General features: G+C 40.2%; 1 protein-coding gene across 1 annotated transcript in view; it reads right to left on the bottom strand.

Annotated features, from left to right (window-relative positions):
* Window positions 1–7,145: 7,145 nt before the first annotated feature.
* The window catches only part of LOC132882560 (ATP-binding cassette sub-family C member 2-like), a 144,311-nt gene continuing 124,340 nt past the window's right edge, over window positions 7,146–27,116 (bottom strand). The window contains exons 31-32 of the mRNA XM_060915654.1: window positions 9,902–10,096; window positions 7,146–7,200 (exon numbers count right to left, since the gene is read on the bottom strand). Coding sequence (XP_060771637.1) covers window positions 7,146–7,200; window positions 9,902–10,096 — 250 coding nt within the window. The remainder of the gene's footprint in view (window positions 7,201–9,901; window positions 10,097–27,116) is intronic.

The raw sequence follows: 27,116 nt of genomic DNA, 5'->3' as shown, positions 1-27,116 counted from the left end.
GAAACACGGTGGTGGTAATATCATAGTTTGGGCCTGTTTTGCTGCATCTGGGCCAGGACAGCTTGCCATCATTGATGGAACAATGAATTCTGAATTATACCAGCAAATTCTAAAGGAAAATGTCAGGACATCTGTCCATGAACTGAATCTCAAGAGAAGGTGGGTCATGCAGCAAGACAACGACCCTAAGCACACAAGTCGTTCTACCAAAGAATGGGTAAAGAAGAATAAAGTTAATGTTTTGGAATGGCCAAGTCAAAGTCCTGACCTTAATCCAATGGAAATGTTGTGGAAGGACCTGAAGCGAGCAGTTCATGTGAGGAAACCCACCAACATCCCAGAGTTGAAGCTATTCTGTACGGAGGAACGGGCTAAAATTCCTCCAAGCTGGTGTGCAGGACTGATCAACAGTTACCGCAAACGTTTAGTTGCAGTTATTGCTGCACAAGGGGGTCACACCAGATACTGAAAGCAAAGGTTCACATACTTTTGCCACTCACAGATATGTAATATTGGATGATTTTCCTCAATAAATAAATGACCAAGTATAATATTTTTGTCTCATTTGTTTAACTGGGTTCTCTTTATCTACTTTTAGGACTTGTGTGAAAATCTGATGGTTTTAGGTCATATTTATGCAGAAATATAGAAAATTCTAAAGGGTTCACAAACTTTCAAGCACCACTGTATGTTTGCCAATAACAGTAGAACATAAAGAACAAACAAACAGTAAGTTGTGAACATTTTAGAACTTCCAACTGACCAATGGTCTGACTCCATATACCAAAAAACATCCCGCAACTTTTTGCAAATGAAATTTCTATAGGCAGACCACTCTCGATCTAAAATGAGCAGAGAGATGGAACTCTCTGGGTGAAAAACACAAAGTGCAATTGCAACAGTCTCCCAAATTACCCTAAATTGGGGATTATGTTGTCTTGAATGCCCTGTTGTTAGCATACTTGACTTTCCCACTTTATTCCCCCTCCCGCTCAGCCCGGCAATGTTCATTGTCCTTTTGTAGTAGTGTATAGCCCGAAATTCTCATGTCTATAAAAATTACAGTGTCACGTCACAGAAGATTATTTTATAGTGAAGATGTCTGTGTATTTAGCATATGGGATGAGATTTAACCAGCAGGACTGACTTTACTCATGTCCCTCACATAGGTGTGTCCACTCTTTCAATAAAGGTTCTGATTTCTGTGGGAGACAGTAACTGTCTCCTCTTCCTCCGGTTGTCCTGCATTGTCCAAGTGTCCTAGGTCAGCTTTCTCTCCAGAACATCTCTCTCCTCTATCTCAACTGCAACTCCGAGCTCCTTCAGAAACGACTGTGCCTCCAGTAGGGAGGGAAACACCTTCACACCAGTGTCCAGAAAAACTTTGAGTTGGGCCGGATATGGAGATTGAGCTTTGATGCTTTTCTCCCTCAGCTTTTTAATCACCTCCCACACTTGTTTCCTCTTTCTTTGCACATTTGGTGAGTAATCCTGATCAAAATAGACCCTTTGGCCCTGGAATGTGACATCTCGTTGCTTCCAAGCTTGCTGTAGCACCGCTTGCTTCACACTAAAGTCCAAAAATCTTACTATTATAGGTCTTGGTGGCGCCGTCGTCTTCAGTTTTGGGGCGATAGCTCTGTGTGCTCGTTCCAATTTAATTTCCACATCGTCTTTAATTGCCAGTGTTGTCCTGAAGAACTCAACTAAGAATTGCACCATTTCATTCCCCTCTGCTTCTTCGGGAATCCCATACACCCTGATGTTATTGCGCCATAGTCTGTTCTCCATGTCCTCCTGTTGAGCCGTGAGCATAGCCTCCCTCCTCAGCAGGTAGCCAAGAGCCCTCTCCTGGCGTATGCCCCTGTCTTCGGCGGTACTCACTCTGTGCTCTACCGTGGTTAATCTTTCGTCTAGCTTCTCCATTTGTTGTTTTATTTCCCCCACAGATGTTTCGAGTCTGTTTAGGGACTGTTTGGTCTCTCAGAAGGCATCTCCATTCTCTCGCCTAAGTTTCTTTAACTCTGCTAGCAGTTCCGATTCCCCATTGTTACTGCCGTCAGCCATGCTAGCTCCTAGCGTTAGCTGTTTCTGGTTAGACTTAGTTTCATTAAGTTTTCCACCTTTAGCATCTTTCTTGTTCTGTTTCTGGCTGGCGCTCATTTTGGAGCACTGTCGTGTGTTCTTCTGTAAAGTTTACCTTTGTTTCGGGAACTTTTATTCTTGGGTCGGACGGAACATCGAAATCAAGCATCTGGCTCGAGCATACCGGAAACGGAAGTCTCCGATTATATATACTGTATATAAAATAATTATTCCTATGGTGGTTGTTGTACTTTACTATAGCTGTAAACGTGATTACTCATATTTCAAGCAGTGTTTCTCAGACCCCTCATTTGGGATATGTTTCATGAACTGGCCCTCATTATGAATTAATTGAATAGCCCTGGTCCAGACTATCCTGGTACTCAACCCAGAAGTGAAAATAAAGGGTTTCGCTGCGTGCACTGACTGCCATTCACAACCATACATAAAACCACATTCTAGGCGCTGTCACTAGATGGTGCTGTTGCATGATTTAACCTCGATTCTGTTCCTGGCATCCTGGAATTGGAAAATGAAGGTGTGCTACGAAACATTTTTCATTTCAAATCTAATTTTGCCCCTTGCATATTAAAAACAGCAAATTTAATAATGTTGAATTGTACCTAAATCAGCCCAAGATGCCACCAGAATGCACCATTTGAAGTCTCTAATTTCAAAAATTTCCAGGGGAGCATTCCCCCGGACCCCCCAGCAGCCTTCAGCGCCCTCCAGGCCAGGCCGGACTCCACATCAGTAGCATCACACTGCAGATATAGTCCATACAGCGAGCATGATATTGAACTCATCTTCAACTCATTCAGTATCATACTAGCTGAATCAGGGTATCTGCACATTTTTCAAGTACAAATTTAAAGACTTTTAAGACCTTTTCAAGACCTCTAAATGGAAAAATTAAAACTGTGCCATGGCAAAGAAAATGATAAATACGACAACTTAAAACTGTTTTCTGCAATAGATTTTTTACTAACCTTAAGAAGAATACACACAATTGGTGAACAACAGGGTGCATCAATGGCAACTGTTAGACACGCAAACAGCTGAAGCAAAGTCGTGTGTTTTGGGCCTGCAGAACTACTGTAGCAGCAAGGAGAAGACTGGTGTTTACTGGAGAAAACACCATGAATCATTTCAAAAACGAAAACAATAAACAGCAAGTAGAACCAGCTGAACAACCTTAGCCAGCATTATTTCAATCCCCAAAGATTATCTTTGATGATGTGTGATTTTGTGTCCGACAGCAAAATCAGTCTGAGTGTCGTGCAGTATACAGCTGGCTGAGGAAGTTCTCGAGTATCTTCTGCATTATAGCAGGTAACAGCATAAACCTGTTTATGCAGTCATACAATCATCAGAGCGTTACATTAAACACAGAAAAACAACTGTCACCTTTCATAACCATTATCAATATTAATCAATGTGTTGTAATAACTGTAAACTAATTATCATCAGTGCAATTGTTATATCAATGTTCATTATTCAAAAATAATTATCTATAGTCCATGAATAATTGTTTGTATTACTACTACTACTAATAATAATAATAATAATAATAATAATAATAATAACTACTTTTTTAATAATAATTAAAAAAAATTAACTCAATTTTATAGCATTTTAATAATCACTATTTATTAGCTATATTAATTAATAATGAATAGAGTAGCAATTATTATAATTCAGTATTATTAATTACTACTTAATAAGCAGTGATTGTAAAAATGTAATTTAATAATAAGTAGTAATTATTAACTACTAAATTATACTAAAATAGTGATTATTAAAATGCTATAAAATTGAGTTATAAGATTAGTTAAAATTATTATTAAAAAGTACTGATTATTATTATTAATGGGAGTAGTAGTGATACAAACAATTATTCATGGATTATAGATAATAATTTGTTTTTAATAGTGAACATTGATGTAACAATTGAACTGATAATAATAACATTAACAACAAGTATTACTAGTAGCATTATTGTTTATTATTATTATTAGTAGTTGTACAGTTATTTTACATCAATGTTCACTATTTAAAAATTTTTTATCCCTGAGTATTTGTTTGTATTCTACCAATTACTACTTTTTAATAATTATTTGTAATAATTTTTAATAACTTAATTTTATAACATTTAATAATCCCAAGTACTTATTAATCACTAATTCATAAGTAGTAATGATTAATAACCAATAATAATTACTATTACTACTAATTATTATTAGTGGTTAATATTATTCTTATTATTATATTAAAAACACTGTTGTAGACGATAAGTAATAAAACTAAACTTTTTGTACAAATTATTTATATTGTACTATATTTAGAATTATTGTATTTTCTGGAGTTCTTTTTAATTGAGTTTTGAAAGAAAGGTTGTTTATATATTTATATTAAACTTAGTACAATAAACAATGTTAATTATGTAAAAAAAATGCTAATTATTATTAGTAGTATTATGTCCTACAAGTCCCATTTTCCACCTGACTCTTGTGCGCATGCACGAACCCCCCTGCGTTTCACTCCAGAGTGCTTGACCTCTAACACACGCGCGCGCCTCGTGTCCGTGAAAAGCCAGTTTCCCAGTCCGCCGTGTCCCCAGCGCTGCGTTATCGTCTTTAAACACATTTGTGCGATCCAGCGCTTTTTAATCGCAAACGATTCTTCTCCTTATTTTGGGGGTATTTGTCATCCCCCAACCACTTGTCGTTAAACAGACATCTTCCCATAATTATCAACGCTTTCTAGCGCCCACGTAAGCTACCTGCGCATCTCTCACTCTTCACAACCACCGCACCACACCACAATGCCTCCAGTAGCCTCCTAACGTTAGTTCTTGATCTACGGAATGCACAGAACCAATGCCACCCCCAAAAGGTACGCTGGTCACTTTTAAAATTACAGTTAAAAAAATACCCCAAACCGGATGGAGACATTTCACTCGTTCGGTCCAATATTAAATTTAAATTCAATACCTCCCTTTCGAAAATTCCAGTCATTCCAAACAATTTAAGATGTTTTTAGGCTTTGAAAACCGAAAGTTGTATTTAAGACTTTTTAAGGACCCGTGGCACAGGCGTAACTTTAATAAGGACAGGTGGGGACATGTCCCCACCAACTTTGACAGGGCAGGGGACAGTCCCCACCAACATTTCACGCCTTTTCCGAACGTTTAGAGACACGCGCGACTGTTTTCCCCTGTTTTATCCCATGAATGAAAAGCCCCGCTGTTGCCGCCGCTTAGCTGCTGTTTTGAGTGCTGTAACCTGATTGGCGGCAGCTCTCTGCTATGTGTGTAGCAACCAACGACTCATTGGACCAAACTGGACAATGTGAACATTAAAGACATTTGTCAGCAGTTTGTGGAAGTGACAGGAGAAGGAAGGTGTTTGGTACTTTTAAATGAATACTGTGGTGCATAGTCTTACATGCAGGGCAAGGGAAGTTTCATTTTTTTGTTTCTTTTTAATTATTATTATTTTTTAAATAACTGTAAACTGGAGGCTTTTTTCACATTATTGTGATGTTCGTCCCTAATGTTGAGATGTTCGTTTCTTTTTGAAATGTTTTAAATTTTGTAATAATTTGAATTGAATTGTTTGACTTGCAAATACATTTTGTGGTTTGCACAAATTACACAGATTATAAAATCACCTAGATTTCCTTTATATGTAAGATTATATTATTAATTTGTGCCTTGTTGAAACTGCTACACCTGTTTCTTCCCAGACCTGGTGTAATCCTGGTTTAGTCCAGGTATAATCTAGTTTATTATTATATTAATTCTAGTTTAGTTTGCTCTTGTTTGTGGTTTAGCCTTGGTTTAGTCCTGATGTGATCCGTGTTTGCCCTGGCTGAAACATTGAAGTTCTGGTTTAGACCTGGCTCGTGTATAGTCCTGGTTTAGTTTTGAGTAGTCCTGTTTATGTGCTATCCCTTACCCCTTAGTTTGTATCTGTTTTGACTGAGCATTGTTGGTGGCCCTATTGTTTTTTTTGTGACACTAGAATCAACAATAAAAAGATGGCAATGAATGTTTTAAGATGATACTGTTTATTGTGTATTTTTTCATATAGCGGTTGTACTGCAGGACACAAGTCCTTCCACAGAATCTAGTAATAATGTGTAATGTGTATATAGTTCATATGTAAAGTATGTTCAATCAACCAGTGTGCAAGAGAGTATTTGGTAGGTGTATTTTACCACCTTTTACCCATCAGAGTGCATCAGATTGCTTTATTGATGTGTGAAGATTCACAAAATTTTCTGGGGCAGGATCCCCCCCAGTTCTACATTTGTTTGGTCCATCATGTTTCCAGCCTTTCACTGCATACCCATTGACAGCCTGCCCTGAAATGGTTTTCATAAAAGTAGTGAGGCCATAGTATGCATCTCAAAATGCATCAAAATTAAGCCTTAAAACGGGATCTTTCTAAATTTTCTCCAGGGGGACCATGCCCCCTGACCCCCCCTTGAAGGGAAGTATCATGCCTGGAAATGTCCCCACCAACTTTGAACACAAAGTTACGCCCTTGACCCGTGGGAACCCTGTGAATGGAATATATCTGATAGACCACGAAAAAAAGCCAGTCAATATTATTTAAATATGTCACTCAGATCCGCGACGGATTCCGTATGAAAAATGCAAGTTTTTCAACATGAGAAGATAAACTATTATATAGACACATTCACAAACAAAAAGTACCCAAATTTATCCAAACAATTCATCATGGAAAATGTGTTACTCAATGTCCCAGATGGGCGGCACGGTGGTGCTAAAACTAAAACTGTACTGAATATTAGCTAGAAACCAGTATGAAGTGTTTACAGCTTTGCTACCTTTCATAGAGACTAATAGTTACATTTCTTCCTTGCTTTCCTTGCTTATGGCCACAAAGCATCATTGAACACAAAACCTGCTGCATCTCTTCTCAAGGTCCAGTTCATGCACAGCTACTGTGAAATGTTCACGGCACTGAGTGTTGTATCGATGAGATTCCAGCTTCTCTGGCCAGGGCATAAAAGTGCCCCTTCTTCTCAAATTATACACTTGGGGAGTCGAACTCCACTATTTTCCCAGCATTCAGAACCATCACCCTGTGAGAAACAAGAGAAACAGATTATATTATATTAACAAGCTAGGAGCCAAGATTAAAATACTGATGACAGCTTGTTTTGTTCCTTCAGAACAACAACAAAAGTTAGAAAGAATAGTGTATGATGATACCACAGAGATAAATGCCTTTAGTCTGTGAGAGTATTTTTACATTCAGTTTAGCCTTTCTTGCTTCTTTTACATACAAACAGACTATGGCAGCAACATTTAATAATAAGAAGAGGAAGAAGAAAAAGTCTTTATCGCATAAGATAAAAACACATACAGTGAATATAAACAGTGTACACACCCTGTTAAAATGATGGGGTTTCCTGTTGTAAAAAAAAAAAAAACAAGACCACGATAAGGCGGCACGGTGGTGTAGTGGTTAGCGCTGTTGCCTCACAGCAAGAAGGTCCTGGGTTCGAGCCCCGGGGCCGGCGAGGGCCTTTCTGTGTGGAGTTTGCATGTTCTCCCCGTGTCCGCGTGGGTTTCCTCCGGGTGCTCCGGTTTCCCCCACAGTCCAAAGACATGCAGCTTAGGTTAACTGGTGACTCTAAATTGACCGTAGGTGTGAATGTGAATGGTTGTCTGTGTCTATGTGTCAGCCCTGTGATGACCTGGCGACTTGTCCAGGGTGTACCCCGCCTTTCGCCCGTAGTCAGCTGGGATAGGCTCCAGCTTGCCTGCGACCCTGTAGAAGGATAAAGTGGCTAGAGATAATGAGATGAGACCACGATAAATAATTTCAAAACTTTTCTCACCTTTAATGTGACCTACCGTATAACCTGTACAATTCAATTGAAAAAGAAACAATCTGTTGGGGGAAAAACATAAAAAATAAAACACGTACAATAAGCTGGTTGCCTAAGTGTGCACACCCTTAAACTAATACTTTGTTGAAGCACCTTTTGATTTAATTACAGCATTCAGTCTTTTTGGGTCAGAGTCTATCAGCCTGCCACATCTAGACTTGGCAATATTTGCCCACTCTTCCTTGCAAAAGTGCTCCAAATCTGTCAGATTGCGAGGACATCTCTTGTGCACACCCCTCTTCAGGTCACCCCACAGATTTTCAGTTGGATTTAGGTCTGGGCTCTGGCTGGGCCATTCCAAAACTTTTTTGGAGTCATTGTTGTGCTGAAAGATGAAATTCCTCATCATCTTCAGCTTTCTAGCAGACACCTGAAGGTTTTGGGCCAAAATTGACTGGTATTTAGAACTGTTCATAATTCCCTCCACCTTGACTAAATCCCCAGTTCCCGCTGAAGAAAAACAACCCCAAAACATGATGCTGCCATCACCATGCTTCACCGTGGGTATGGTGTTCTTTTGGTGATGCGCAGTGTTTTTGCGCCAAACATACCTTTTGGAATTGTGGCCAAAAAGTTCAACCTTCGTTTCATCAGACCATAACACATTTTCCCACATGCTTTTGGGAGAGTTGATGTATTTTTTTTGCAAAATTTAGCCAGGCCTGGATGCTTTTCTTTGACCCTACCTCATAGTCCAGACATATGGAGAATATGGGAGATTGCTGTCACATGTAGTACACAACCAGTACTTGCCAGAAATTCCTGCAGCTCCTTCAGTGTTGCTGTAGGCCTCTTGGCAGCCTCCCTGACCAGTTTTCGTCCTGTCTTTTCATCAATTTTTGAGGGACGTCCAGTTCTCAGTAATGTCACTGTTGTCCCATATCTTCTCCACTTTTTGATGACTGTCTTCACTATGCTCCATGGTATATCTAATGCCATGGAAATTTTTCTGTACCCTTCTCCTGACTGATACCTTTCAACAATGAGATCCCTTTGACGCTTTGTAAGCTCTCTGTGAACCCTGGCTTTTACTGGAGGATGCAACTGAGTAAATGTCAGCACTTTATTTAGGGTTAATCAGAGTCATTTTAATTGATGGCAGGCGTGAACCCAAAAAGATTGAATGCTGTAATTAAATCAAAGGGTGCTTCAACAAAGTATTAGTTTAAAGGTGTGCACACTTATGCAACCAGTTTATTGTATGTTTTTTTTAATTTATGTTTTTTCCCCTAACAGATTTGTTTTTCAATTGAATTGTACAGGTTATAGGTTACATTAAAGATGGGGAAAGTTTTGAAATTATTTATCGTGGTCTCATTGTTTTTTCTGATGTAAAAAAAATAATTTTAACGGGGTGTGCCATGAGTGGAGATACTCAGATGAGCAGGTGGGATCATTCGAATGAGCTCCGCTTGTGACATAGAAAGGGAAAATAAATTTGAAGGCTTGCTGAGGCATGTGTTTTCTGAAATAGGCAGCACAAAAGAAACTGACTGGGTTTATCTTATTTCAGAGTTTGTGGGTTGGTAGACACTCCAGAGACCCAAAAGTATGTGCACAAGCACTGAAAAGGGGAGTTTTCATAATATGTCCCCTTTAAATAAAGGCCTGAATATCACAGTGTAAAGCTCTGTGTACACTTCCCTTTATTTATTTATTTATTTTTGGGTATGAGATGTTTGGAAGAAATCCGAATGAAGAAAGTTTAGTCAAAGTTTGAACTAACATTATTTGAATACTGAAATCAAGAGTAAAATTTCATTCGCAAATGAAGTACTTCAATCAGACGGAGTTCTTCAAACAGTTTCATATTAGCAAATACGACATTCCAACATATTTGAGTAGTGAGTACTCTTTTCGTTTAATCATTTCCACTGTCAGATTTTACCGTGTGCTGTTCAGGATGGTGTGGATGCGGTGGGCGATGGTGAGCACAGTGCATTGGGAGAATTCTTGGTTGATGGTGCTCTGTATCAGTTCATCTGTCTCTAAATCTACAGCAGCCGTGGCCTCATCCAGGATCAGGATCTTTGACTTTCGTAGCAAAGCCCTAGCCAGACACAGCAGCTGTCTCTGGCCCACACTGTACAAAAAAATAATAATACAATTAAATAAAAAATATATGATTACAAACTATCTAAATGTAGTAGTGACTGTTCAGTTGAGATCTAAATGAGTTAGCCTCCCACATTTGTACATTCTATCCATGTCAATTTTCACTGAACAATGTGAATAAATTAATACTTGCATTAATAAACTAATAAAAGTCTGGAATAATAAGCATAAGAAAAAAAGCAAAAAAAAAACCCAAAACAACAAAGATTAAAAACAGACAACACTTCTAAATTCATATACACATGGCACATAGAGGGACTCAGTGACTCCATCCATCCATTATCTCATCTCATTATCTCTAGTTGCTTTATCCTGTTCTACAGGGTCGCAGGCAAGCTGGAGCCTATCCCAGCTGACGACGGGTGAAATGCGGCGTACACCCTGAACAAGTCGCCAGGTCATCACAGGGCTGACACAGACACAGACAACCATTCACACTCACATTCACACCTACGGTCAATTTAGAGTCGCCAACCTAACCTGCATGTCTTTGGGGGAAACTAGAACACCTGGAGTAAACCCACGCAAACACAGGGAGAACATGCAAACTCCACACAGAAAGGCCCTAGCCAGCTGCTGGGCTCGAACCCAGGACCTTCTTGCTGTGAGGCGACAGTGCTAACCACTACACCACCGTGCCGCCGGATTCAGTGATTCAAACCCTGAAAATGGTCTTTGGGTTCCCGTGGGGAAAAGGTCTGTGTACAGCTGAGTATTTCTTTTTCAGAGAGGCTTCCGTGTAGAGCCTCTTTAAAGGTTACATGTTATACCCCAGGACAGCCTGGTGGTGTAGTGGTTAGCACTGTCGCCTCACAGCAAGAAGGTTCTGGGTTCGAGCCCAGTGGCCGACAGGGGCCTTTCTGTGTGGAGTTTACATGTCTCCGTATCTGTGTGGGTTTCCCCCGAGTGCTCTGGTTTCTCCCACAGTTCAAAGACATGCAGGTTAGGTGAATAGCCCCCAAGCATAACTACATCACTTGTTTATCGCAATGCATTGTGGGGGTAGTCGGGGTAGCTGTGCAATATAGCGGATGTTAGATTAATTTTATATGAGAGGAGCAATTTTGCTGTGTTCTATCATGGAAAACAATGAAATTGGTGATTTCAAGAGGTGGATAACATGTCGAGGGTTTACAGCAGGAAAATTGGAATCCAAATCAAGCTTGGTGAGAAGGTAAGATATAAGTGACAAGAATTCGTACAACCTAGAGATTGACCGAGTTTACCACACCATACAACAACATCAAATCTCAGAATGCCTTATCAAAACATTTATAAATGAGTGATTAGGTAAATAAAACTTGATATCAGGAAACATTACAAAAAAATCATCTTTGGAAACCCGCTGATCTCCCGTGTCATGTTCAGTATAAATGCATTTACTCCAATAAATGCTGCTAGTAAAGTACACTGAACATTATACACACCCGAAAGAGAACCCTTCATGGTTTGGGAGTTTTATCGGTCTGACAGGCTCGTTCGGCTGCAGAGTGCTTCGGAACGTTGAGAGGCAAAGGCCAAAGAATGCTTCTTTGTTTTACAGGCTTTGGAATATCACTAGTTTCAGACGATGAACAGTGTCTATTGTTATAATCTTCTATAATTGACGGCCATTCCGCAGACCATGGAAATACTGCTGGGTCACGGTTTAAGTACGTCTTTTTCCACACCAGAAAAATGTAAGCTACAAACACTTGGCTTCAGTTCAAAGGTTTTCATTACGGATTAAACATCCATTTCTTTCTTCTCTTCTCAACTGGCAGCTGATAAAAAGCTTTTTTTTTCTCCCCCCTTCCTCTCTCTCTCACTCTACAGGCATTCTATTCTAAAAGATCAAATTAGGTGTTCTCTTTGTTGTGGAGACAGTAAGACACACAGCAATTCACTTTAGGCATGGTTAAAACCGGTTAGACACAACAATGCACTGTTTAGCAAAAGTAAACAATATAGTGGAGCCGACTCCGGGTATCGCTCATAATGCATTGTGGTAAACAAGTGATGACATAGTCAGGGGTTAGCGTTATTGGTGGCTCTAAATTGACTGTAGGTGTGATAGTGAGTGTGAATGGTTGTTTGTCTTTATGTGTCAGCCCTGCGATGACCTGGCACCCTGGATGATCTCCAGGGTGTACCCCACCTCTCGCCCATAGTCAGCTGGGATAGGCTCCAGCTTACCTGCAACCCTGCACAGAATAAGCAGTTATGGATAATGGATGGATGGATAGATATTATACCCCTTTTCCACAAATCCACACAATTCCCTGAGGTCTTATACTTTTGTCATAATACCATAAGGATAAAGCACCACAGCTCCCTTCTCACTCTGTCTAAACAACCCTGTTCAAAATGGCTGATTTGAGTACCTGTTCCTTTAAATGATAACGCGACACTGCTCACCCCACCCCCTCTTCTGCTAGGCAATCAGGTAGCACATTGCTGATTAATATTCATTTGCAAAGGCAGTTCTCAAGCCATGAGTGGAGAGACTCACATGAGGGGGTGGGATCATTCTAATGAGCTCCTCTTGTGACATCGAAAGGGGAGCCGAATTTGATTGGCTTGGTGAAGCTCTTGTTTTGTTTTTTAAATCGGCACTGCAAAAAAAACTGACTGGGTGTCTTATTTAAGAGTTTGTGGATTGGTAGGTTCCAGATACTCAAATGTATGTGTACAAGCACTGGAAAAGTTTTTCATAATATGGCCCCTTTAAGGCAAGTAAGATGTCTTAACTATCCATTCTTAGTATGAAACAAGACAAGTTCTTTCATGCAATAGTATGATCATAAGATTGTCCTGTCCTTTAAATTTCTAGGTCGTATTGAAAAGCCCATGTTCTGAGACTGAATATAATAAGTCCACAAAATAAATAAAAACGTTATCATGTTAGAAGCATATTAATTCAAGAAAAATTGTAAAGTAAAACAGGCATATATAAGACACCAATCTAAACAGCTATTCTATGAAATCATTATTCTCCAAGTTTTACAAAAGTTGACCACGACACAATGGTTAGCTTTAGTCTCTCGTCAAATGAAAACACTCCATGCATGCCGTTTATTGCTTTTTCACAATGTGACACAACATACAGTATTTAACCCTTTCACCACTGCAATCTGCTCTATCAGTCTGGAAAATATGGAATCTTTCAACATGACAGACCATGTAAGTGGGCTCATGGATTGGCCGCCATTATCATGGCAGACAGCTATTCCGGTCTCATTGTACTTGGGAAACCCCTGTCTTGGATACGCCGATTGGTTGAGAAGTCAAATTCCCTGGGATTTCTGACAACGTTATTTAGATAAGCACAATGTTATTTTATAATAATTAGGGTTACGCATCTTTCTTTTGGGAAATATTACTGCATAAAACATGAATTTACCTGTGTTCAGTTTATTGTCATCAGTATTACATATTCTTATACATATTCTGAGAGGCTCTGGTTGAAATTATGGATTCTCCGAGGTGACTGATATAGTACTATTTTGTGAGGGGCACAGTCTCTCAGTGCATGGTATATTAGATTTATATCCCTCATCAAAAAAATTCCAAACTAAAAAAGTGTTAAGATTGAATCTTGGCATAAACTCACTGGAGGCAGTCATGTTTGTTGTTTACATTAGAGCGACCTTTGAGCTGTGCATGTGCAATGTACCATGCTATCACCTGCCTCGCTAGGCACGATCATGATACGTAGATCTACACACACACAAATGCTCGTGGAGCCACAGCTGTGACTCGAGTCGGCCGTATCGCTTGAAATTGTGACGTCAGTTTATGGTATATCCAGGATATACCATGACACTCACACCATATCCATTTTTTTTTTTGACATCACGAGATACATTGCTTAATCAATGGTGGAACTATTTTATACCATGTGAGCCATCCTTGGCCAATCCTTGCACGGGAATTTTTTTGATGAGGGATAGAACAGTAAATGTGTCACTATGGCACACACTCTAGTTCACTATACTTTCTTTTAAATTTGTGTACTGGTTTAGACTGAATTTATCACCAAGTTACTTATTGTTAATGGTATTTCTGATATAAAGTATAGAGTGTATATAGCAGTCTGTATATGAAGTTACGCAGTGGTGAAAGAGTTGGTCAGGTTAATTAATCAGTTTGACACTACTATTTTTTACATCATAACTTTTGATCAAGCAATGCATGTTTTGTATACAATTCCATACAACATACATTCCCTTATTCATTTTCTATACCGCTTATCCATTACAGGTCATGAGTGAGCTGGAGCCCATGTCAACCCAGCCGACACTGGACGAGAGGCGGGGTAAACCCTGGAGAGATCACCAGTCTATTGTGGGGATAACAAAGACACAGCTGGCCATTCACATTCAATTTAGAGTCAATTTAGAGTTGCCAGTTAATCTAATCTGCATGTCTTAGGGCTGTAGGAAGAAACTGGAGAATCTGGAGGAAACCCACGCAGGCACAAGTAGAACATGCAAACTTCACATAGACAGCCCCTGGTTGACTGGCAGGGGAAAACCTGGAAGTTTTTTTATTGTGAGGCAACAGTGTTAGCCACTGCACCACAGTGCCACCCATATACAGTGTCTTGCAAAAATATTCATCTCCTTTGGTGTTTGTCCTGTTTTGTCACACTACAAGCTGGAATTAAAATGGATTTTTGGGGGGTTAGTACCATTTGATTTACACAACACGCCTACAACTTTAAAGGTGCAAATTGTTGTTTTATTGTGACACAAATAATGATTAAGATGAGAAAACAGAAATCTGGAGTGTGCATAGGTATTTACCCCAAGTCAATACTTTGTAGGGCCACTTTTTGCTGCAATTACAGCTGCAAGTCTCTTGGGGTATGTCTCTATTAGCTTAGTACATCTAGCCACTGGGATTTTTGCCCATTCCTCAAGGCAAAACTGCTCCAACTCCTTCAAGTTAGATGGGTTGCGTTGGTGTATGGCAATCTTCAAGTTATGCCACAGATTCTCAATTGGATTGAGGTCTGGGCTTTGATTAGGCCATTTCAAAACATTTAAATCTTTCCCTTTAAACCACTCCAGTGTAGCTTTAGCAGTATGTTTTGGGTCATTGTCCTGCTGGAATGTGAACCTTCGTCCCAGTTTCAAACCTCTGGCTGACTCAAACAGGTTTTCCTCCAGAATTGCCCTGTATTTAATGCCATCCATCTTTCCTTCAGTCCTGACCAGCTTTCCTGTCCCTGCAGATGAAAAACATCCCCACAGCATGATGCTGCCACCACCATGCTTCACTGTAGGAATGGTGTTCTCAGGGTGTTGGGTTTGCACCACACATGGCATTTCCCATGATGGCCAAAAAGATCAATTTTAGTCTCATTTGACCAGAGAATCTTCTTCCATGTGTTTGGGGAGTCTGCCACATGCTGTTGGGCAAACTCCAAGTGTGTTTTCTTAAGCAATGACTTTTTTCTTGCCACTCTTCCATAAAGCCCCATTCTGTGGAGCGTACGGCTTAAAGTGGTCCTATGGACAGATATTCCCATCTCCGCTGTAGATCTTTGCAGCTCCTTCAGTTTTATCTTTGGTGTCTTTGTTGCATCTCTGATTAATGCCCTCCTTGCCCAGTCTGTGAGTTTTGGTGGGCAGCCTTCTCTTGTCAGGTTTGTAGTGGTGCCATATTCTTTCCATTTTGCTATAATGGATTTAATGGTGTTCCGTGGGATATTCAAAGTTTGGGATATTTTTTATATCCCAAGCCTGATCTATACTTCTCCACAACTTTGTCTCTGACCTGTTTGGAGGCTCCTTGGTTTTCATGTTGCTTGCTTAGTAGTGTTGCAGAGTCAGGGTCCTTCCAGAACAGGTTGACTTGTACAGACATCATGTGACAGATCATGTGAGACTTTGATTGCACACAGGTGGAGCTTAATCAACTAATTATGTAACTTATGAAGTGAATTGGTTGGGCCAGCTCTTATTTAGGGTTTCATACGAAAGGGGGTGAGAATACCGATGCATGCTCCAGATTATTGTTTTTTCATCTTAATTATTGTTTGTATCACAATAAAACAACAATTTGCACCTTTAAAGTTGTAGGCATGTTGTGTAAATCAAATGGTGCTAACCCCCCAAAAATCCATTTTAATTCCATCTTGTAATATGACAAAACAGGACAAACACCAAGGGGGATGAATACTTTTGCAAGACACTGTATATAAAACTCCTGACTCCAATTAAAAATAATGATCCACTTCCACTTGTAACATCTGTTCTTAAGATTGCACTGCTGTTGAGTAGCAGATCACTGAAGAATGATTCAAATGGCTCCAGGTAATGTGATGAAAACCTCTCTGCCACTGATACAGCGTCTACTTATTATCTACTTGTCTAGCCACAGAGCTTTGATGGTTGCCATCTCATTACCTACCCACATGTCTGAGTGTGCACACAGAGACAAGTTATGAATTAAAGATTAAAAAAAATATACAACCCTGATTCCAAAAAAGTTGGGACAAAGTACAAATTGTAAATAAAAACGGAATGCAATAATTTACAAATCTCAAAAACTGATATTGTATTCACAATACAGCACAGTCAACATATCAAATGTCGAAAGTGAGACATTTTGAAATTTCATGCCAAATATTGGCTCATTTGAAATTTCATGACAGCAACACATCTCAAAAAAGTTGGGACGGGGCAATAAGAGGCTGGAAAAGTTAAAGGTACAAAAAAGGAACAGCTGGAGGACCAAATTGCAACTCATTAGGTCAATTGGCAATAGGTCATTAACATGACTGGGTATAAAAAGAGCATCTTGGAGTGGCAGTGGCTCTCAGAAGTAAAGATGGGAAGAGGATCACCAATCCCCCTAATTCTGCGCCGACAAATAGTGGAGCAATATCAGAAAGGAGTTCAACAGTGTAAAATTGCAAAGAGTTTGAACATATAATCATCTACAGTGTATAATATCATCAAAAGATTCAGAGAATCTGGAAGAATCTCTGTGCATAAGGGTCAAGGCCGGAAAACCATACTGGGTGCTCTTGATCTTCGGGCCCTTAGACGGCACTGCATCACATACAGGCATGCTTCTGTATTGGAAATCACAAAATGGGCTCAGGAATATTTCCAGAGAACATTATCTGTGAACACAATTCACCGTGCCATCCACCGTTGCCAGCTAAAACTCTATAGTTCAAAGAAGAAGCCGTATCTAAACATGATCCAGAAGCGCAGACGTCTTCTCTGGGCCAAGGCTCATTTAAAATGGACTGTGGCAAAGTGGAAAACTGTTCTGTGGTCAGACGAATCAAAATTTGAAGTTCTTTATGGAAATCAGGGATGCCATGTCATTCAGACTAAAGAGGAGATGGACGAACCGAGTTGTTATCAGCGCTCAGTTCAGAAGCCTGCATCTCTGATGGTATGGGGTTGCATTAGTGAGTGTGGCATGGGCAGCGTACACATCTGGAAAGACACCAATGCTGAAAGGTATATCCAGGTTCTAGAGCAACATGCGCTCCCATCCAGACGACGTCTCTTTCAGGGAAGACCTTGCATTTTCCAACATGACAATGCCAAACCACATACTGCATCAATTACAGCATCATGGCTGCGTAGAAGAAGGGTCCGGGTACTGAACTGGCCAGCCTGCAGTCCAGATCTTTCACCCATAGAAAACATTTGGCGCATCATAAAACGGAAGATACGACAAAAAAGACCTAAGACAGTTGAGCAACTAGAATCCTACGTTAGACAAGAATGGGTTAACATTCCTGTCCCTAAACTTGAGCAACTTGTCTCCTCAGTCCCCAGACGTTTACAGACTGTTGTAAAGAGAAAAGGGGATGTCTCACAGTGGTAAACGTGGCTTTGTCCCAACTTTTTTGAGATGTGTTGTTGTCATGAAATTTAAAATCACCTATTTTTTCCTCTTTAAATGATACATTTTCTCAGTTTAAACATTTGATATGTCATCTATGTTCTATTCTGAATAAACTATGGAATTTTGAAACTTCCACATCATTGCATTCCATTTTTATTTACAATTTGTACTTTGTCCCAACTTTTTTGGAATCAGGGTTGTAGTAGGTGTCTGACATTTTTCTGACATGGTTTCCCTTCACAGAGACAGGTCACTGTAAGTCAGTGCAATGTTCTTCTGACTGATTTGCTTTATCCTGTGATGAACCATCTCTGTCCTGATGGGAGCGGATGGTTCCAGGATGACTGGAGCCCCTATCCACAGGACACGAATTGAAAGGATGTAAAACATATGCTCTGGCCACCAGTCACTGGTGTGCTATGAGTCTCCAGATTTCAATCCAATTGAACACCTAAGAACTGATGTGATAGACAGTGTGCTCCACCATCGTCAAAACATCAACCCTCCAATATTATTCCAGCTCAGGGGTAGACAAATCATAAATATTTTTGGACAAATAGACTGTTCACTGTTCTTGCTCAGTCACTTTTTTTCCCCCTCAGACAGAGCACATGGAAAAGAGGGCATAATAGAAGTCTTCTTCAGAAATCAGATTTAATAGTGCTAGGAGTCACATTTTTACTTTTAATTCATCATGTCCTGGTAATATTCATTCCACAATTCTGATATTCCTTTTATTTCATTTGTAAACTTTTTTACAGCAGTACAACAGTTATAGCTGAAGTCCATAAATGACATGGGCCACTTTTAATATTGGGACGCATACAGACCCCGCATTGATCAAATCCTGTAAATTCAAATACTGTAATTCTCCCTCATTGTTATCAGACAGAAGAAATGCATTACACATAAAGGCCCTGCAAGTCTCATCATTGCAAGAGGTATGCCCTTTTAGATGCAAAGGTTAGCAACTGACAAATCCATTAGTTCCTTGCCCAGTCCTGTGGGACACCTAACAGACCAGGCTAAAAAAAAGTAGTAGCTAACAAAATGTAATAATCTAAATTATTATACATACAGGACACTTTTGATGGAATAAAAACATGTATTCTATTTCCTTCTAGCAGGTTTCATTCATTTGGTTCGATTGCATGCAATATTGTTAGCATATTGCTTATCCTACGTGTATTATGTCACTCTACCCAATGGAGAATTAGCGTTGAATTTGGTTTACGATATTGCATGGTTGTCAAGACAACATGACATCACACATTGGAGCAGATGTGAATATCCAATGAAAAAGTTTTCTGCTGTGCATGCACACAATCATTTCTTTGTCAGCCTCAAAAGAGAGAAGATCCAGTGCTAGGTTTAGGCACTAAATAAATAAACTGAAAACTGAAACTAAAGGTGCGCTGAACACCTGAAAGGCTACCAAAACTTCATTAGATATTCTTCACACATATATACAAGAGAAAAACCTACCAACGGACATTGAAAAGCTGGAAAAGAGACACGTCAGAGGTGTAAAACTTCTGCGCTATTGAGTGACTGTGACAGTTTGTAAACAAACATGGCCATGAGGTTTGCTTCATTAAAAGCAGAAAATTTAGAGCAAAGTTTGAAAGCAAGAGATGCGCTGAACACCCGAAAGGCTACCAAACCTTCACTGGATATTCTTCATGCATTTAATCTTCCGCATTAAATATATGGAAAAGCTGGAAAAGAGACACGTCGGAGATGTAAAACTTTCACGCTAGTGAGTGACTGACAGTTTGTACACAAACATGGCCACGAGGTTTGCTTCATTAAAGCGGAAAATTAAAAGTGGAAGATAGATTTTGAAAGAGAAAGATGGGCTGAACTCCCAAAAGGCTACCACTTGTGGACTTTACTCAGCAAAGCCCTTTTGTTCTGAACAACTGTAATGTAACAGTTAACTACGACCAGAAGTAACTGTGAACTTGAACTGTCACCCTGTACATAGCTTATGTATAAGTTGGGTGGTTGTTCAGACTTTTTAGACTTGTACCATTGTTATTGTTAGAACTTAGACTTTGTACATGTACCGTACAGTGGATTGACAGAACATTGAATTACATTTGATCAGAATCAGCATTCAATATTGGTAAGTTACCCCCATGTTCTTAATTTTTTGTAAAATCTATAATTGTTCCATCAAATGTGTATGTATAATAATAATAATAATAATATTGGTTGGTTTTTCATGGTATATCAGATATATTCCATTCAGCTACTCGTCTTCGACTTGTTCAATATCATGCTAACTGAATGGAATATATCCGATATCCCACTCAAAGCCAGCCAATATTATTTAATTATTATTAGCACTGTCGCCTCACAGCAAGAAGGTCCTGGGTTCGAACCCAGTGGCTGGCAAGGGCCTTTCTGTGTGGAGTTTACATGTTCTCCCCATGTCTGCATGGGTTTCCTCCACAGTCCAAAGATATGCAGGTTACGTTAATTGGTGGCTCTAAATTGACCGTAGGTGTGAATGTGAGTGTGAATGGTTGTTTGTCTCTGTGTCAGCCCTGCGATAACCTGGCGACTTGTCCAGGGTGTACCCTGCCTCTCAACCATAGTCAGCTGGGATAGGCTCCAGCTTGCCTGCAACCCTGTAGAACAGGATAAGCGGCTACAGATAATGGATGGATGGATGGCACAAGTGACTTCCTTTGTAGAACTGTGCTCTGATTGGTTCTTTGGTGGGCAGAATTTTCCTGGAATACCCGTGAGCGATTACAGACTTGAAGGCACTGGCTTTCAATGTTGCCAAAAAAAAAAAAAACGACCAAAAAAAAAAAAAGATGAAATGGAAATCAAAATGGAATCAAAAATCGCTGAAATGCAAAAGATAAACAAGAGTCACCAAGTTATTCAAGAAATGAGCAACAAAGAGCATTCAGAAACCACTTACCGCTAATAGAAATTCAGTTTTGAAACCACTCGCCCTTTATTCTGCATGCATGACTCAACTACGTTACAAATATGACATGGCTGAAAGCAGCATCACATCTCAGTATAATGGCTATCTATTTTAATCTTAGAAATAAAAAAAGCCATATAATAAACTCCTTATTAACCTTGCTTGCGATGTCTTTACTGGAAAATATCAGACCTCGGTCTTTTTATACAAACCCCGCTGACAACGCAATCCTTACTGTCAAGACCTCGGTCTCATATTTTCCCATAAAGACCTCATGCTCAGTTAATAAGTAGTTATTATAGCAAGTTAGTTAGTTAAGTGCTTTATTTAACAATTATTTGCTGAAGGTGAAGTGAATATTGGTGAATAATAACCGAAACCAAGTCGAGGTTATTATTCACCGATTGTCAGGGTGCAGGCACTTATGGATGCAAATGCAGGGGAGAGCAGGTGCATCGCAAACTGTAAACGAAGCCAAATCGGGAAACTGGAGCCATAGTCAGGGATGGGCAATGATCAGTCGATCAGCGAACAGAATATCAGAGATCAGGTGAGAGAACAAAGTCAGAAATAAACAAAGAGTTCAATAATGGGAAGTCAGGCAGATAGTCAAATGGCTCGGTAAAGGCAGGCACAAGTACAGAGAACAATACTTCCCAAAGTCAGAGTGTGAGAGCTGAGCTTATATGTGACGAGTCATGGAATCCACGGACACATGTCGGCCGAAATGAATCCGAGAAAATCGCAAAAGAAGAATTAATTAATTAATTAATTAATTAATTAATGCTTCTTTTGCGATTTTCTCGGATTCGTTTCGGCCGACATGTGTCCGTGGATTCCATGACTCGTCACATATAGGGAAGGTGATTGCTGGTAAATTAGGGACAGGTGTTGAGATTAGAATTCTGGTGACGAGGGGCGCTGTGGCACATGGGAAGTGTAGTTTGGAGCGACCAGGAGTGACGGTATCAATGCGCTGTCGAAGCGCGCAGAAGGTGTTAGTACGCCTGTCATTATAGTGCGGACTTTCCATAGCATAGAAAATCGCCACGTTTCAATTTTTTTAACTGAACTTTGTTTCATGTCACTGGTCATATAAACCTATGTAAACAGGAAAAACGTGGAAGAGTTTGGTCGCATCTAACTACAGCCCCAAAAAATACCGTTGGCCATACTGAGCCTAGCTACATTGCTAACAGGAGTAAACAGGAGTAACAGCGCGTCTGACTGACTGGGAGGTCGCGCAAAGCTCGGAGAGGTACGGATAAGCTCGTCTCAATTCAGAAAAGAACATATTTCATTATGGAAGTACGGTGGACTGTTCCTTTAAGGTCCATTTATGTCAAAAAATGAATACAGCCATTTCAAATTATGTAACCACCACTGCCCACATACTTCCATGTGTCCTTTACATGGGCCTGGATGTTCAACAATACATCCATTAGAAGGCAGCTCAGAGTTAAAAGCTTCCGACAACAACAAACATGGTGATGGTGGAGGAGCTCGGAATAATGTACCTCTTAAGAAAGAGGCAAAAGCAAAGTAACATCAAATAGATGTTTAAAATTTCTGAAGAAAATGCATAACTTCTCTTCAAAAGGTTCCACCATTTTTCAAGTTTCACACTGCCCCCATGATTTCTGGTGGTACTGCTCCAGTTCATGTGTTTGTTAGTTTTCAGAAAATATGCACAAATATGGACATGATAAACAGAACATAAGTACAGTGGGTCCCATCCATATCCTTACTTAGCATTAAGCATAAACGAGAAATTAGTTTTTTCTGATAGTTGTTTCTGGAGAGAGTTTTTTCAGTTCAGCAATTACTTGACATGATGATCTGTGTGTGTGTGTGTGTGTGTGTGTGTGTGTGTGTGTGTGTGTGTGTGTGCGCATAAAACATACATATATACATACACATATACAGTGGTGCTTGAAAGTTTGTGAACCCTTTAGAATTTTCTATATTTCTGCATAAATATGACCTAAAACATCATCAGATTTTCACATAAGTCCTAAAAGTACAACCCCGATTCCCAAAAAGTTGGGACAAAGTACAAATTGTAAATAAAAACGGAATGCAATAATTTACAAATCTCAAAAACTGATATTGTATTCACAATAGAACATAGACAACATATCAAATGTCGAAAGTGAGACATTTTGACATTTCATGCCAAATATTGGCTCATTTGAAATTTCATGACAGCAACACATCTCAAAGTTGGGACAGGGGCAATAAGAGGCTGGAAAAGTCAAAAGGTACAAAAAAGGAACAGCTGGAGGACCAAATTGCAACTCATTAGGTCAATTGGCAATAGGTCATTAACATGACTGGGTATAAAAAGAGCATCTTGGAGTGGCAGTGGCTCTCAGAAGTAAAGATGGGAAGAGGATCCCCAACCCCCCTAATTCTGCACCGACAAATAGTGGAACAATATCAGAAAGGAGTTCGACAGTGTAAAATTGCAAAGAGTTTGAACATATCATCTACAGTGTATAATATCATCAAAAGATTCAGAGAATCTGGAAGAATCTCTGTGCGTAAGGGTCAAGGCCGGAAAACCATACTGGGTGACCGTGATCTTCGGGCCCTTAGACGGCACTGCATCACATACAGGCATGCTTCTGTATTGGAGATCACAAAATGGGCTCAGGAATATTTCCAGAGAACATTATCTGTGAACACAATTCACCGTGCCATCCGCCGTTGCCAGCTAAAACTCTATAGTTCAAAGAAGAAGCCGTATCTAAACATGATCCAGAAGCGCAGACGTCTTCTCTGGGCCAAGGCTCATTTAAAATGGACTGTGGCAAAGTGGAAAACTGTTCTGTGGTCAGACAAATCAAAATTTGAAGTTCTTTATGGAAATCAGGGATGCCGTGTCATTCGGACAAAAGAGAAGGACGACCCAAGTTGTTATCAGCGCTCAGTTCAGAAGCCTGCATCTCTGATGGTATGGGGTTGCATTAGGTATGGGCAGCTTGCACATCTAGAAAGACACCATCAATGCTGAAAGGTATATCCAGGTTCTTGAGCAACATATGCTCCCATCCAGACGACATCTCTTTCAGGGAAGACCTTGCATTTTCCAACATGACAATGCCAAACCACATACTGCATCAATTACAGCATCATGGCTGCGTAGAAGAAGGGCCCGGGTACTGAACTGACCAGCCTGCAGTCCAGATCTTTCACCTACAGAAAACATTTGGCGCATCATAAAACGGAAGATACGACAAAAAAGACCTAAGACAGATGAGCAACTAGAATCCTACATTAGACAAGAATGGGTTAACATTCCTATCCCTAAACTTGAGCAACTTGTCTCCTCAGTCCCCAGACATTTACAGACTGTTGTAAAGAGAAAAGGGGATGTTTCCCAGTGGGAAACATGGCCTTGTCCCAACTATTTTGAGATGTGTTGTTGTCATGAAATTTAAAAATCACTTAATTTTTCTCTTTAAATGATACATTTTCTCAGTTTAAACATTTGATATGTTATCTATGTTCTATTCTGAATAAAATATGGAATTTTGAAAATTCTACATCATTGCATTCCATTTTTATTTACAATTTGTACTTTGTCCCAACTTTTTTGGAATTGGGGTTGTAGATAAAGAGAACCTAGTTCAACAAATGAGACAAAAATATTATACTTGGTCATTTATTTATTGAGGAAAATGATCCAATATTACATATCTGTGAGTGGCAAAAGTATGTGAACCTTTGCTTTCAGTATCTGGTGTGACCCCCTTGTGCAGCAATAACTGCAAATAAACGTTTCCGGTAACTGTTGATCAGTCCTGCACACCGGCTTGGAGGAATTTTAGCCCATTCCTCTGTACAGAACAGCTTCAACTTTGGGATGTTGGTGGGTTTCCTCACATGAACTGCTCACTTCAGGTCCTTCCACCACATTTCGATTAATGTCAGGACTTTGACTTGGCCATTCCAAAACATTAACTTTGTTCTTTTTTAACCATTCTTTGTAGAATGACTTGTGTGGTTAGGGTCGCCGTTTTGCTGCATGACCCACCTTCTCTTGAGATTCAGTTCATGGACAGATGTCCTGACATTTTCCTTTAGAATTTGCTGGTATACTGTAATTCAGAATTCATTGTTCCATCAATGATGGCAAGCCATCCTGGCCCAGATGCAGCAAAACAGGCCCAAACCATGATACTACCACCACCATGTTTCACAAATGGGAAAAGGTTCTTATGCTGGAATGCAATGTTTTTCCTTTCTCCAAACAACGCTTCTCATTTCAACCAAAAAGTTCTATTTTGGTCTCATCCATTCACAAAACATTTTTCCAATAGCCTTGTGGCTTGTCCACATGATCTTTAGCAAACTGCAGACAAGCAGCAATGTTCTTTTTGGAGAACAGTGGCTTTCTCCTTGCAACCCTGCCATACACACCATTGTTGTTCAGTGTTCTCCTGATGGTGGACTCATGAACATTAAAATTAGCCAATGTGAGAGAGGCCTTCAGTTGCTTAGAAGTTACCCTGGGGTCCTTTGTGACCTCGCCAACTATTACATGCCTTGCTCTTGGAGTGATCTTTGTTGGTCGACCAGTCCTGGGGAGGGTAACAATGGTCTTGAATTTCCTCCATTTGTACACAATCTGTCTGACTGTGGATTGGTGGAGTCCAAACTCTTTAGAGATGGTTTTGTAACCTTTTCCAGCCTGAAGAGCATCAACACTTTTTCTGAGGTCCTCAGAAATCTCCTTTGTCCGTGCCATGATACACTTCCACAAACATGTGTTGTGAAGATCAGACTTTGATAGATCCCTGTTCTTTAAATAAAACAGGGTGCCCACTGACACCTGATTGTCATCCCATTGATTGAAAACACCTGACTGTAATTTCACCTTCAAATTAACTCCTAATCCTAGAGGTTCACATACTTTTGCCACTCACAGATATGTAATATTGGATCATTTTCCTCAATAAATAAATGACCAAGTATAATATTTTTGTCGCATTTGTTTAACTGGGTTCTCATTATCTACTTTTAGGACTTGTGTGAAAATCTGATGTTGTTTTAGGTCATATTCTAAAGGGTTCACAAACTTTCAAGCACCACGGTACATACACACACACACACACACACGTTTAGTCAGCCAAACGCATCTTTTGTATGTGCTGCTCATTCAGGCTCACAGGGCAATGAAACATCCTCAGGAGTAAAGTGCAAAATGCAGACTGCCCTCTTCCACATACTTGATACTTGAGTTGTTCGACGCTATCCTTGGCTTGTGCCCCTATGATTGATGGGAGAGAGTAAATGGCATCCCTCCCACCCACAGCCCATGTCTACCATCATTTTGTTGGGGGGGGGGAACAAGATCAACTGTGAGCTACTGCTTACTTACCCTAGGCTGACACTTGCACGACTTTTGGCCACGATTTTGTCGTGGCAAGTCGTGCCATTTTGGGGCACGAACTGGGAGGCTCCCGCACTGTTCACGACTAGTTCATGCATAGTTCACGACGAGTTCACGAATGCGTGCCCGTCCACGTTCACGAACTGGCACGACGAGTTCACGCATAGTTTGCGCATAGTTTACGCACTTCCCGCATTGGCACGACGAGTTTGCGCAATTCGGACGGTGTCGTGCCGACTTGGGCATGCCTGTGTCATGCACAACCTCATCCTCATCAGATACCCACACGCAATTTCAGAAGTGGACCGTGAAGATTCGGACACACATGATCTGATCCCTGGTGGATGGAGGACTGACCGACACCTGCAGGGGCTGCTGCCTCTAACCGGCCATCATACCCAGAAGGATGCAAAGGATCAGCGAGACTACCTGTCACATTACTACATGTCCCCTGCTGGTGCTGTCCCTTGGCAAGAAAGAATGGTAGTAGCTTCATGAGCTGCATCCACAGTTGTTCCATTTTTGAAATAAAAGAAACGAAACTCCCCCCCCAAAAAAAGTCATGAAGGAATAGAAAATAAAAGACATTGGGGGCATCATGGTTCAGGTGGCTAAGGCGCCATAACATAAATCCGGGGACCTGGGTTCGATTCCGACCCGAGGTCATTTCCTGATCCCTCCCCATCTCTCTCTCCCACTCATTTCCTGTCCTGTCTCTACACTGTCCTATCCAATAAAGGTGAAAAAAGCCCAAAAAAAATCTTTAAAAAAAAAAAGAAAATA

The sequence above is a fragment of the Neoarius graeffei genome, chromosome 3 (genome assembly GCF_027579695.1).
Source record: "Neoarius graeffei isolate fNeoGra1 chromosome 3, fNeoGra1.pri, whole genome shotgun sequence".
NCBI lineage: Eukaryota > Metazoa > Chordata > Actinopteri > Siluriformes > Ariidae > Neoarius > Neoarius graeffei.
The sequence above is the reverse complement of the archived record's forward strand: the minus strand, read 5'-3'. Positions and strand labels throughout refer to the sequence as shown.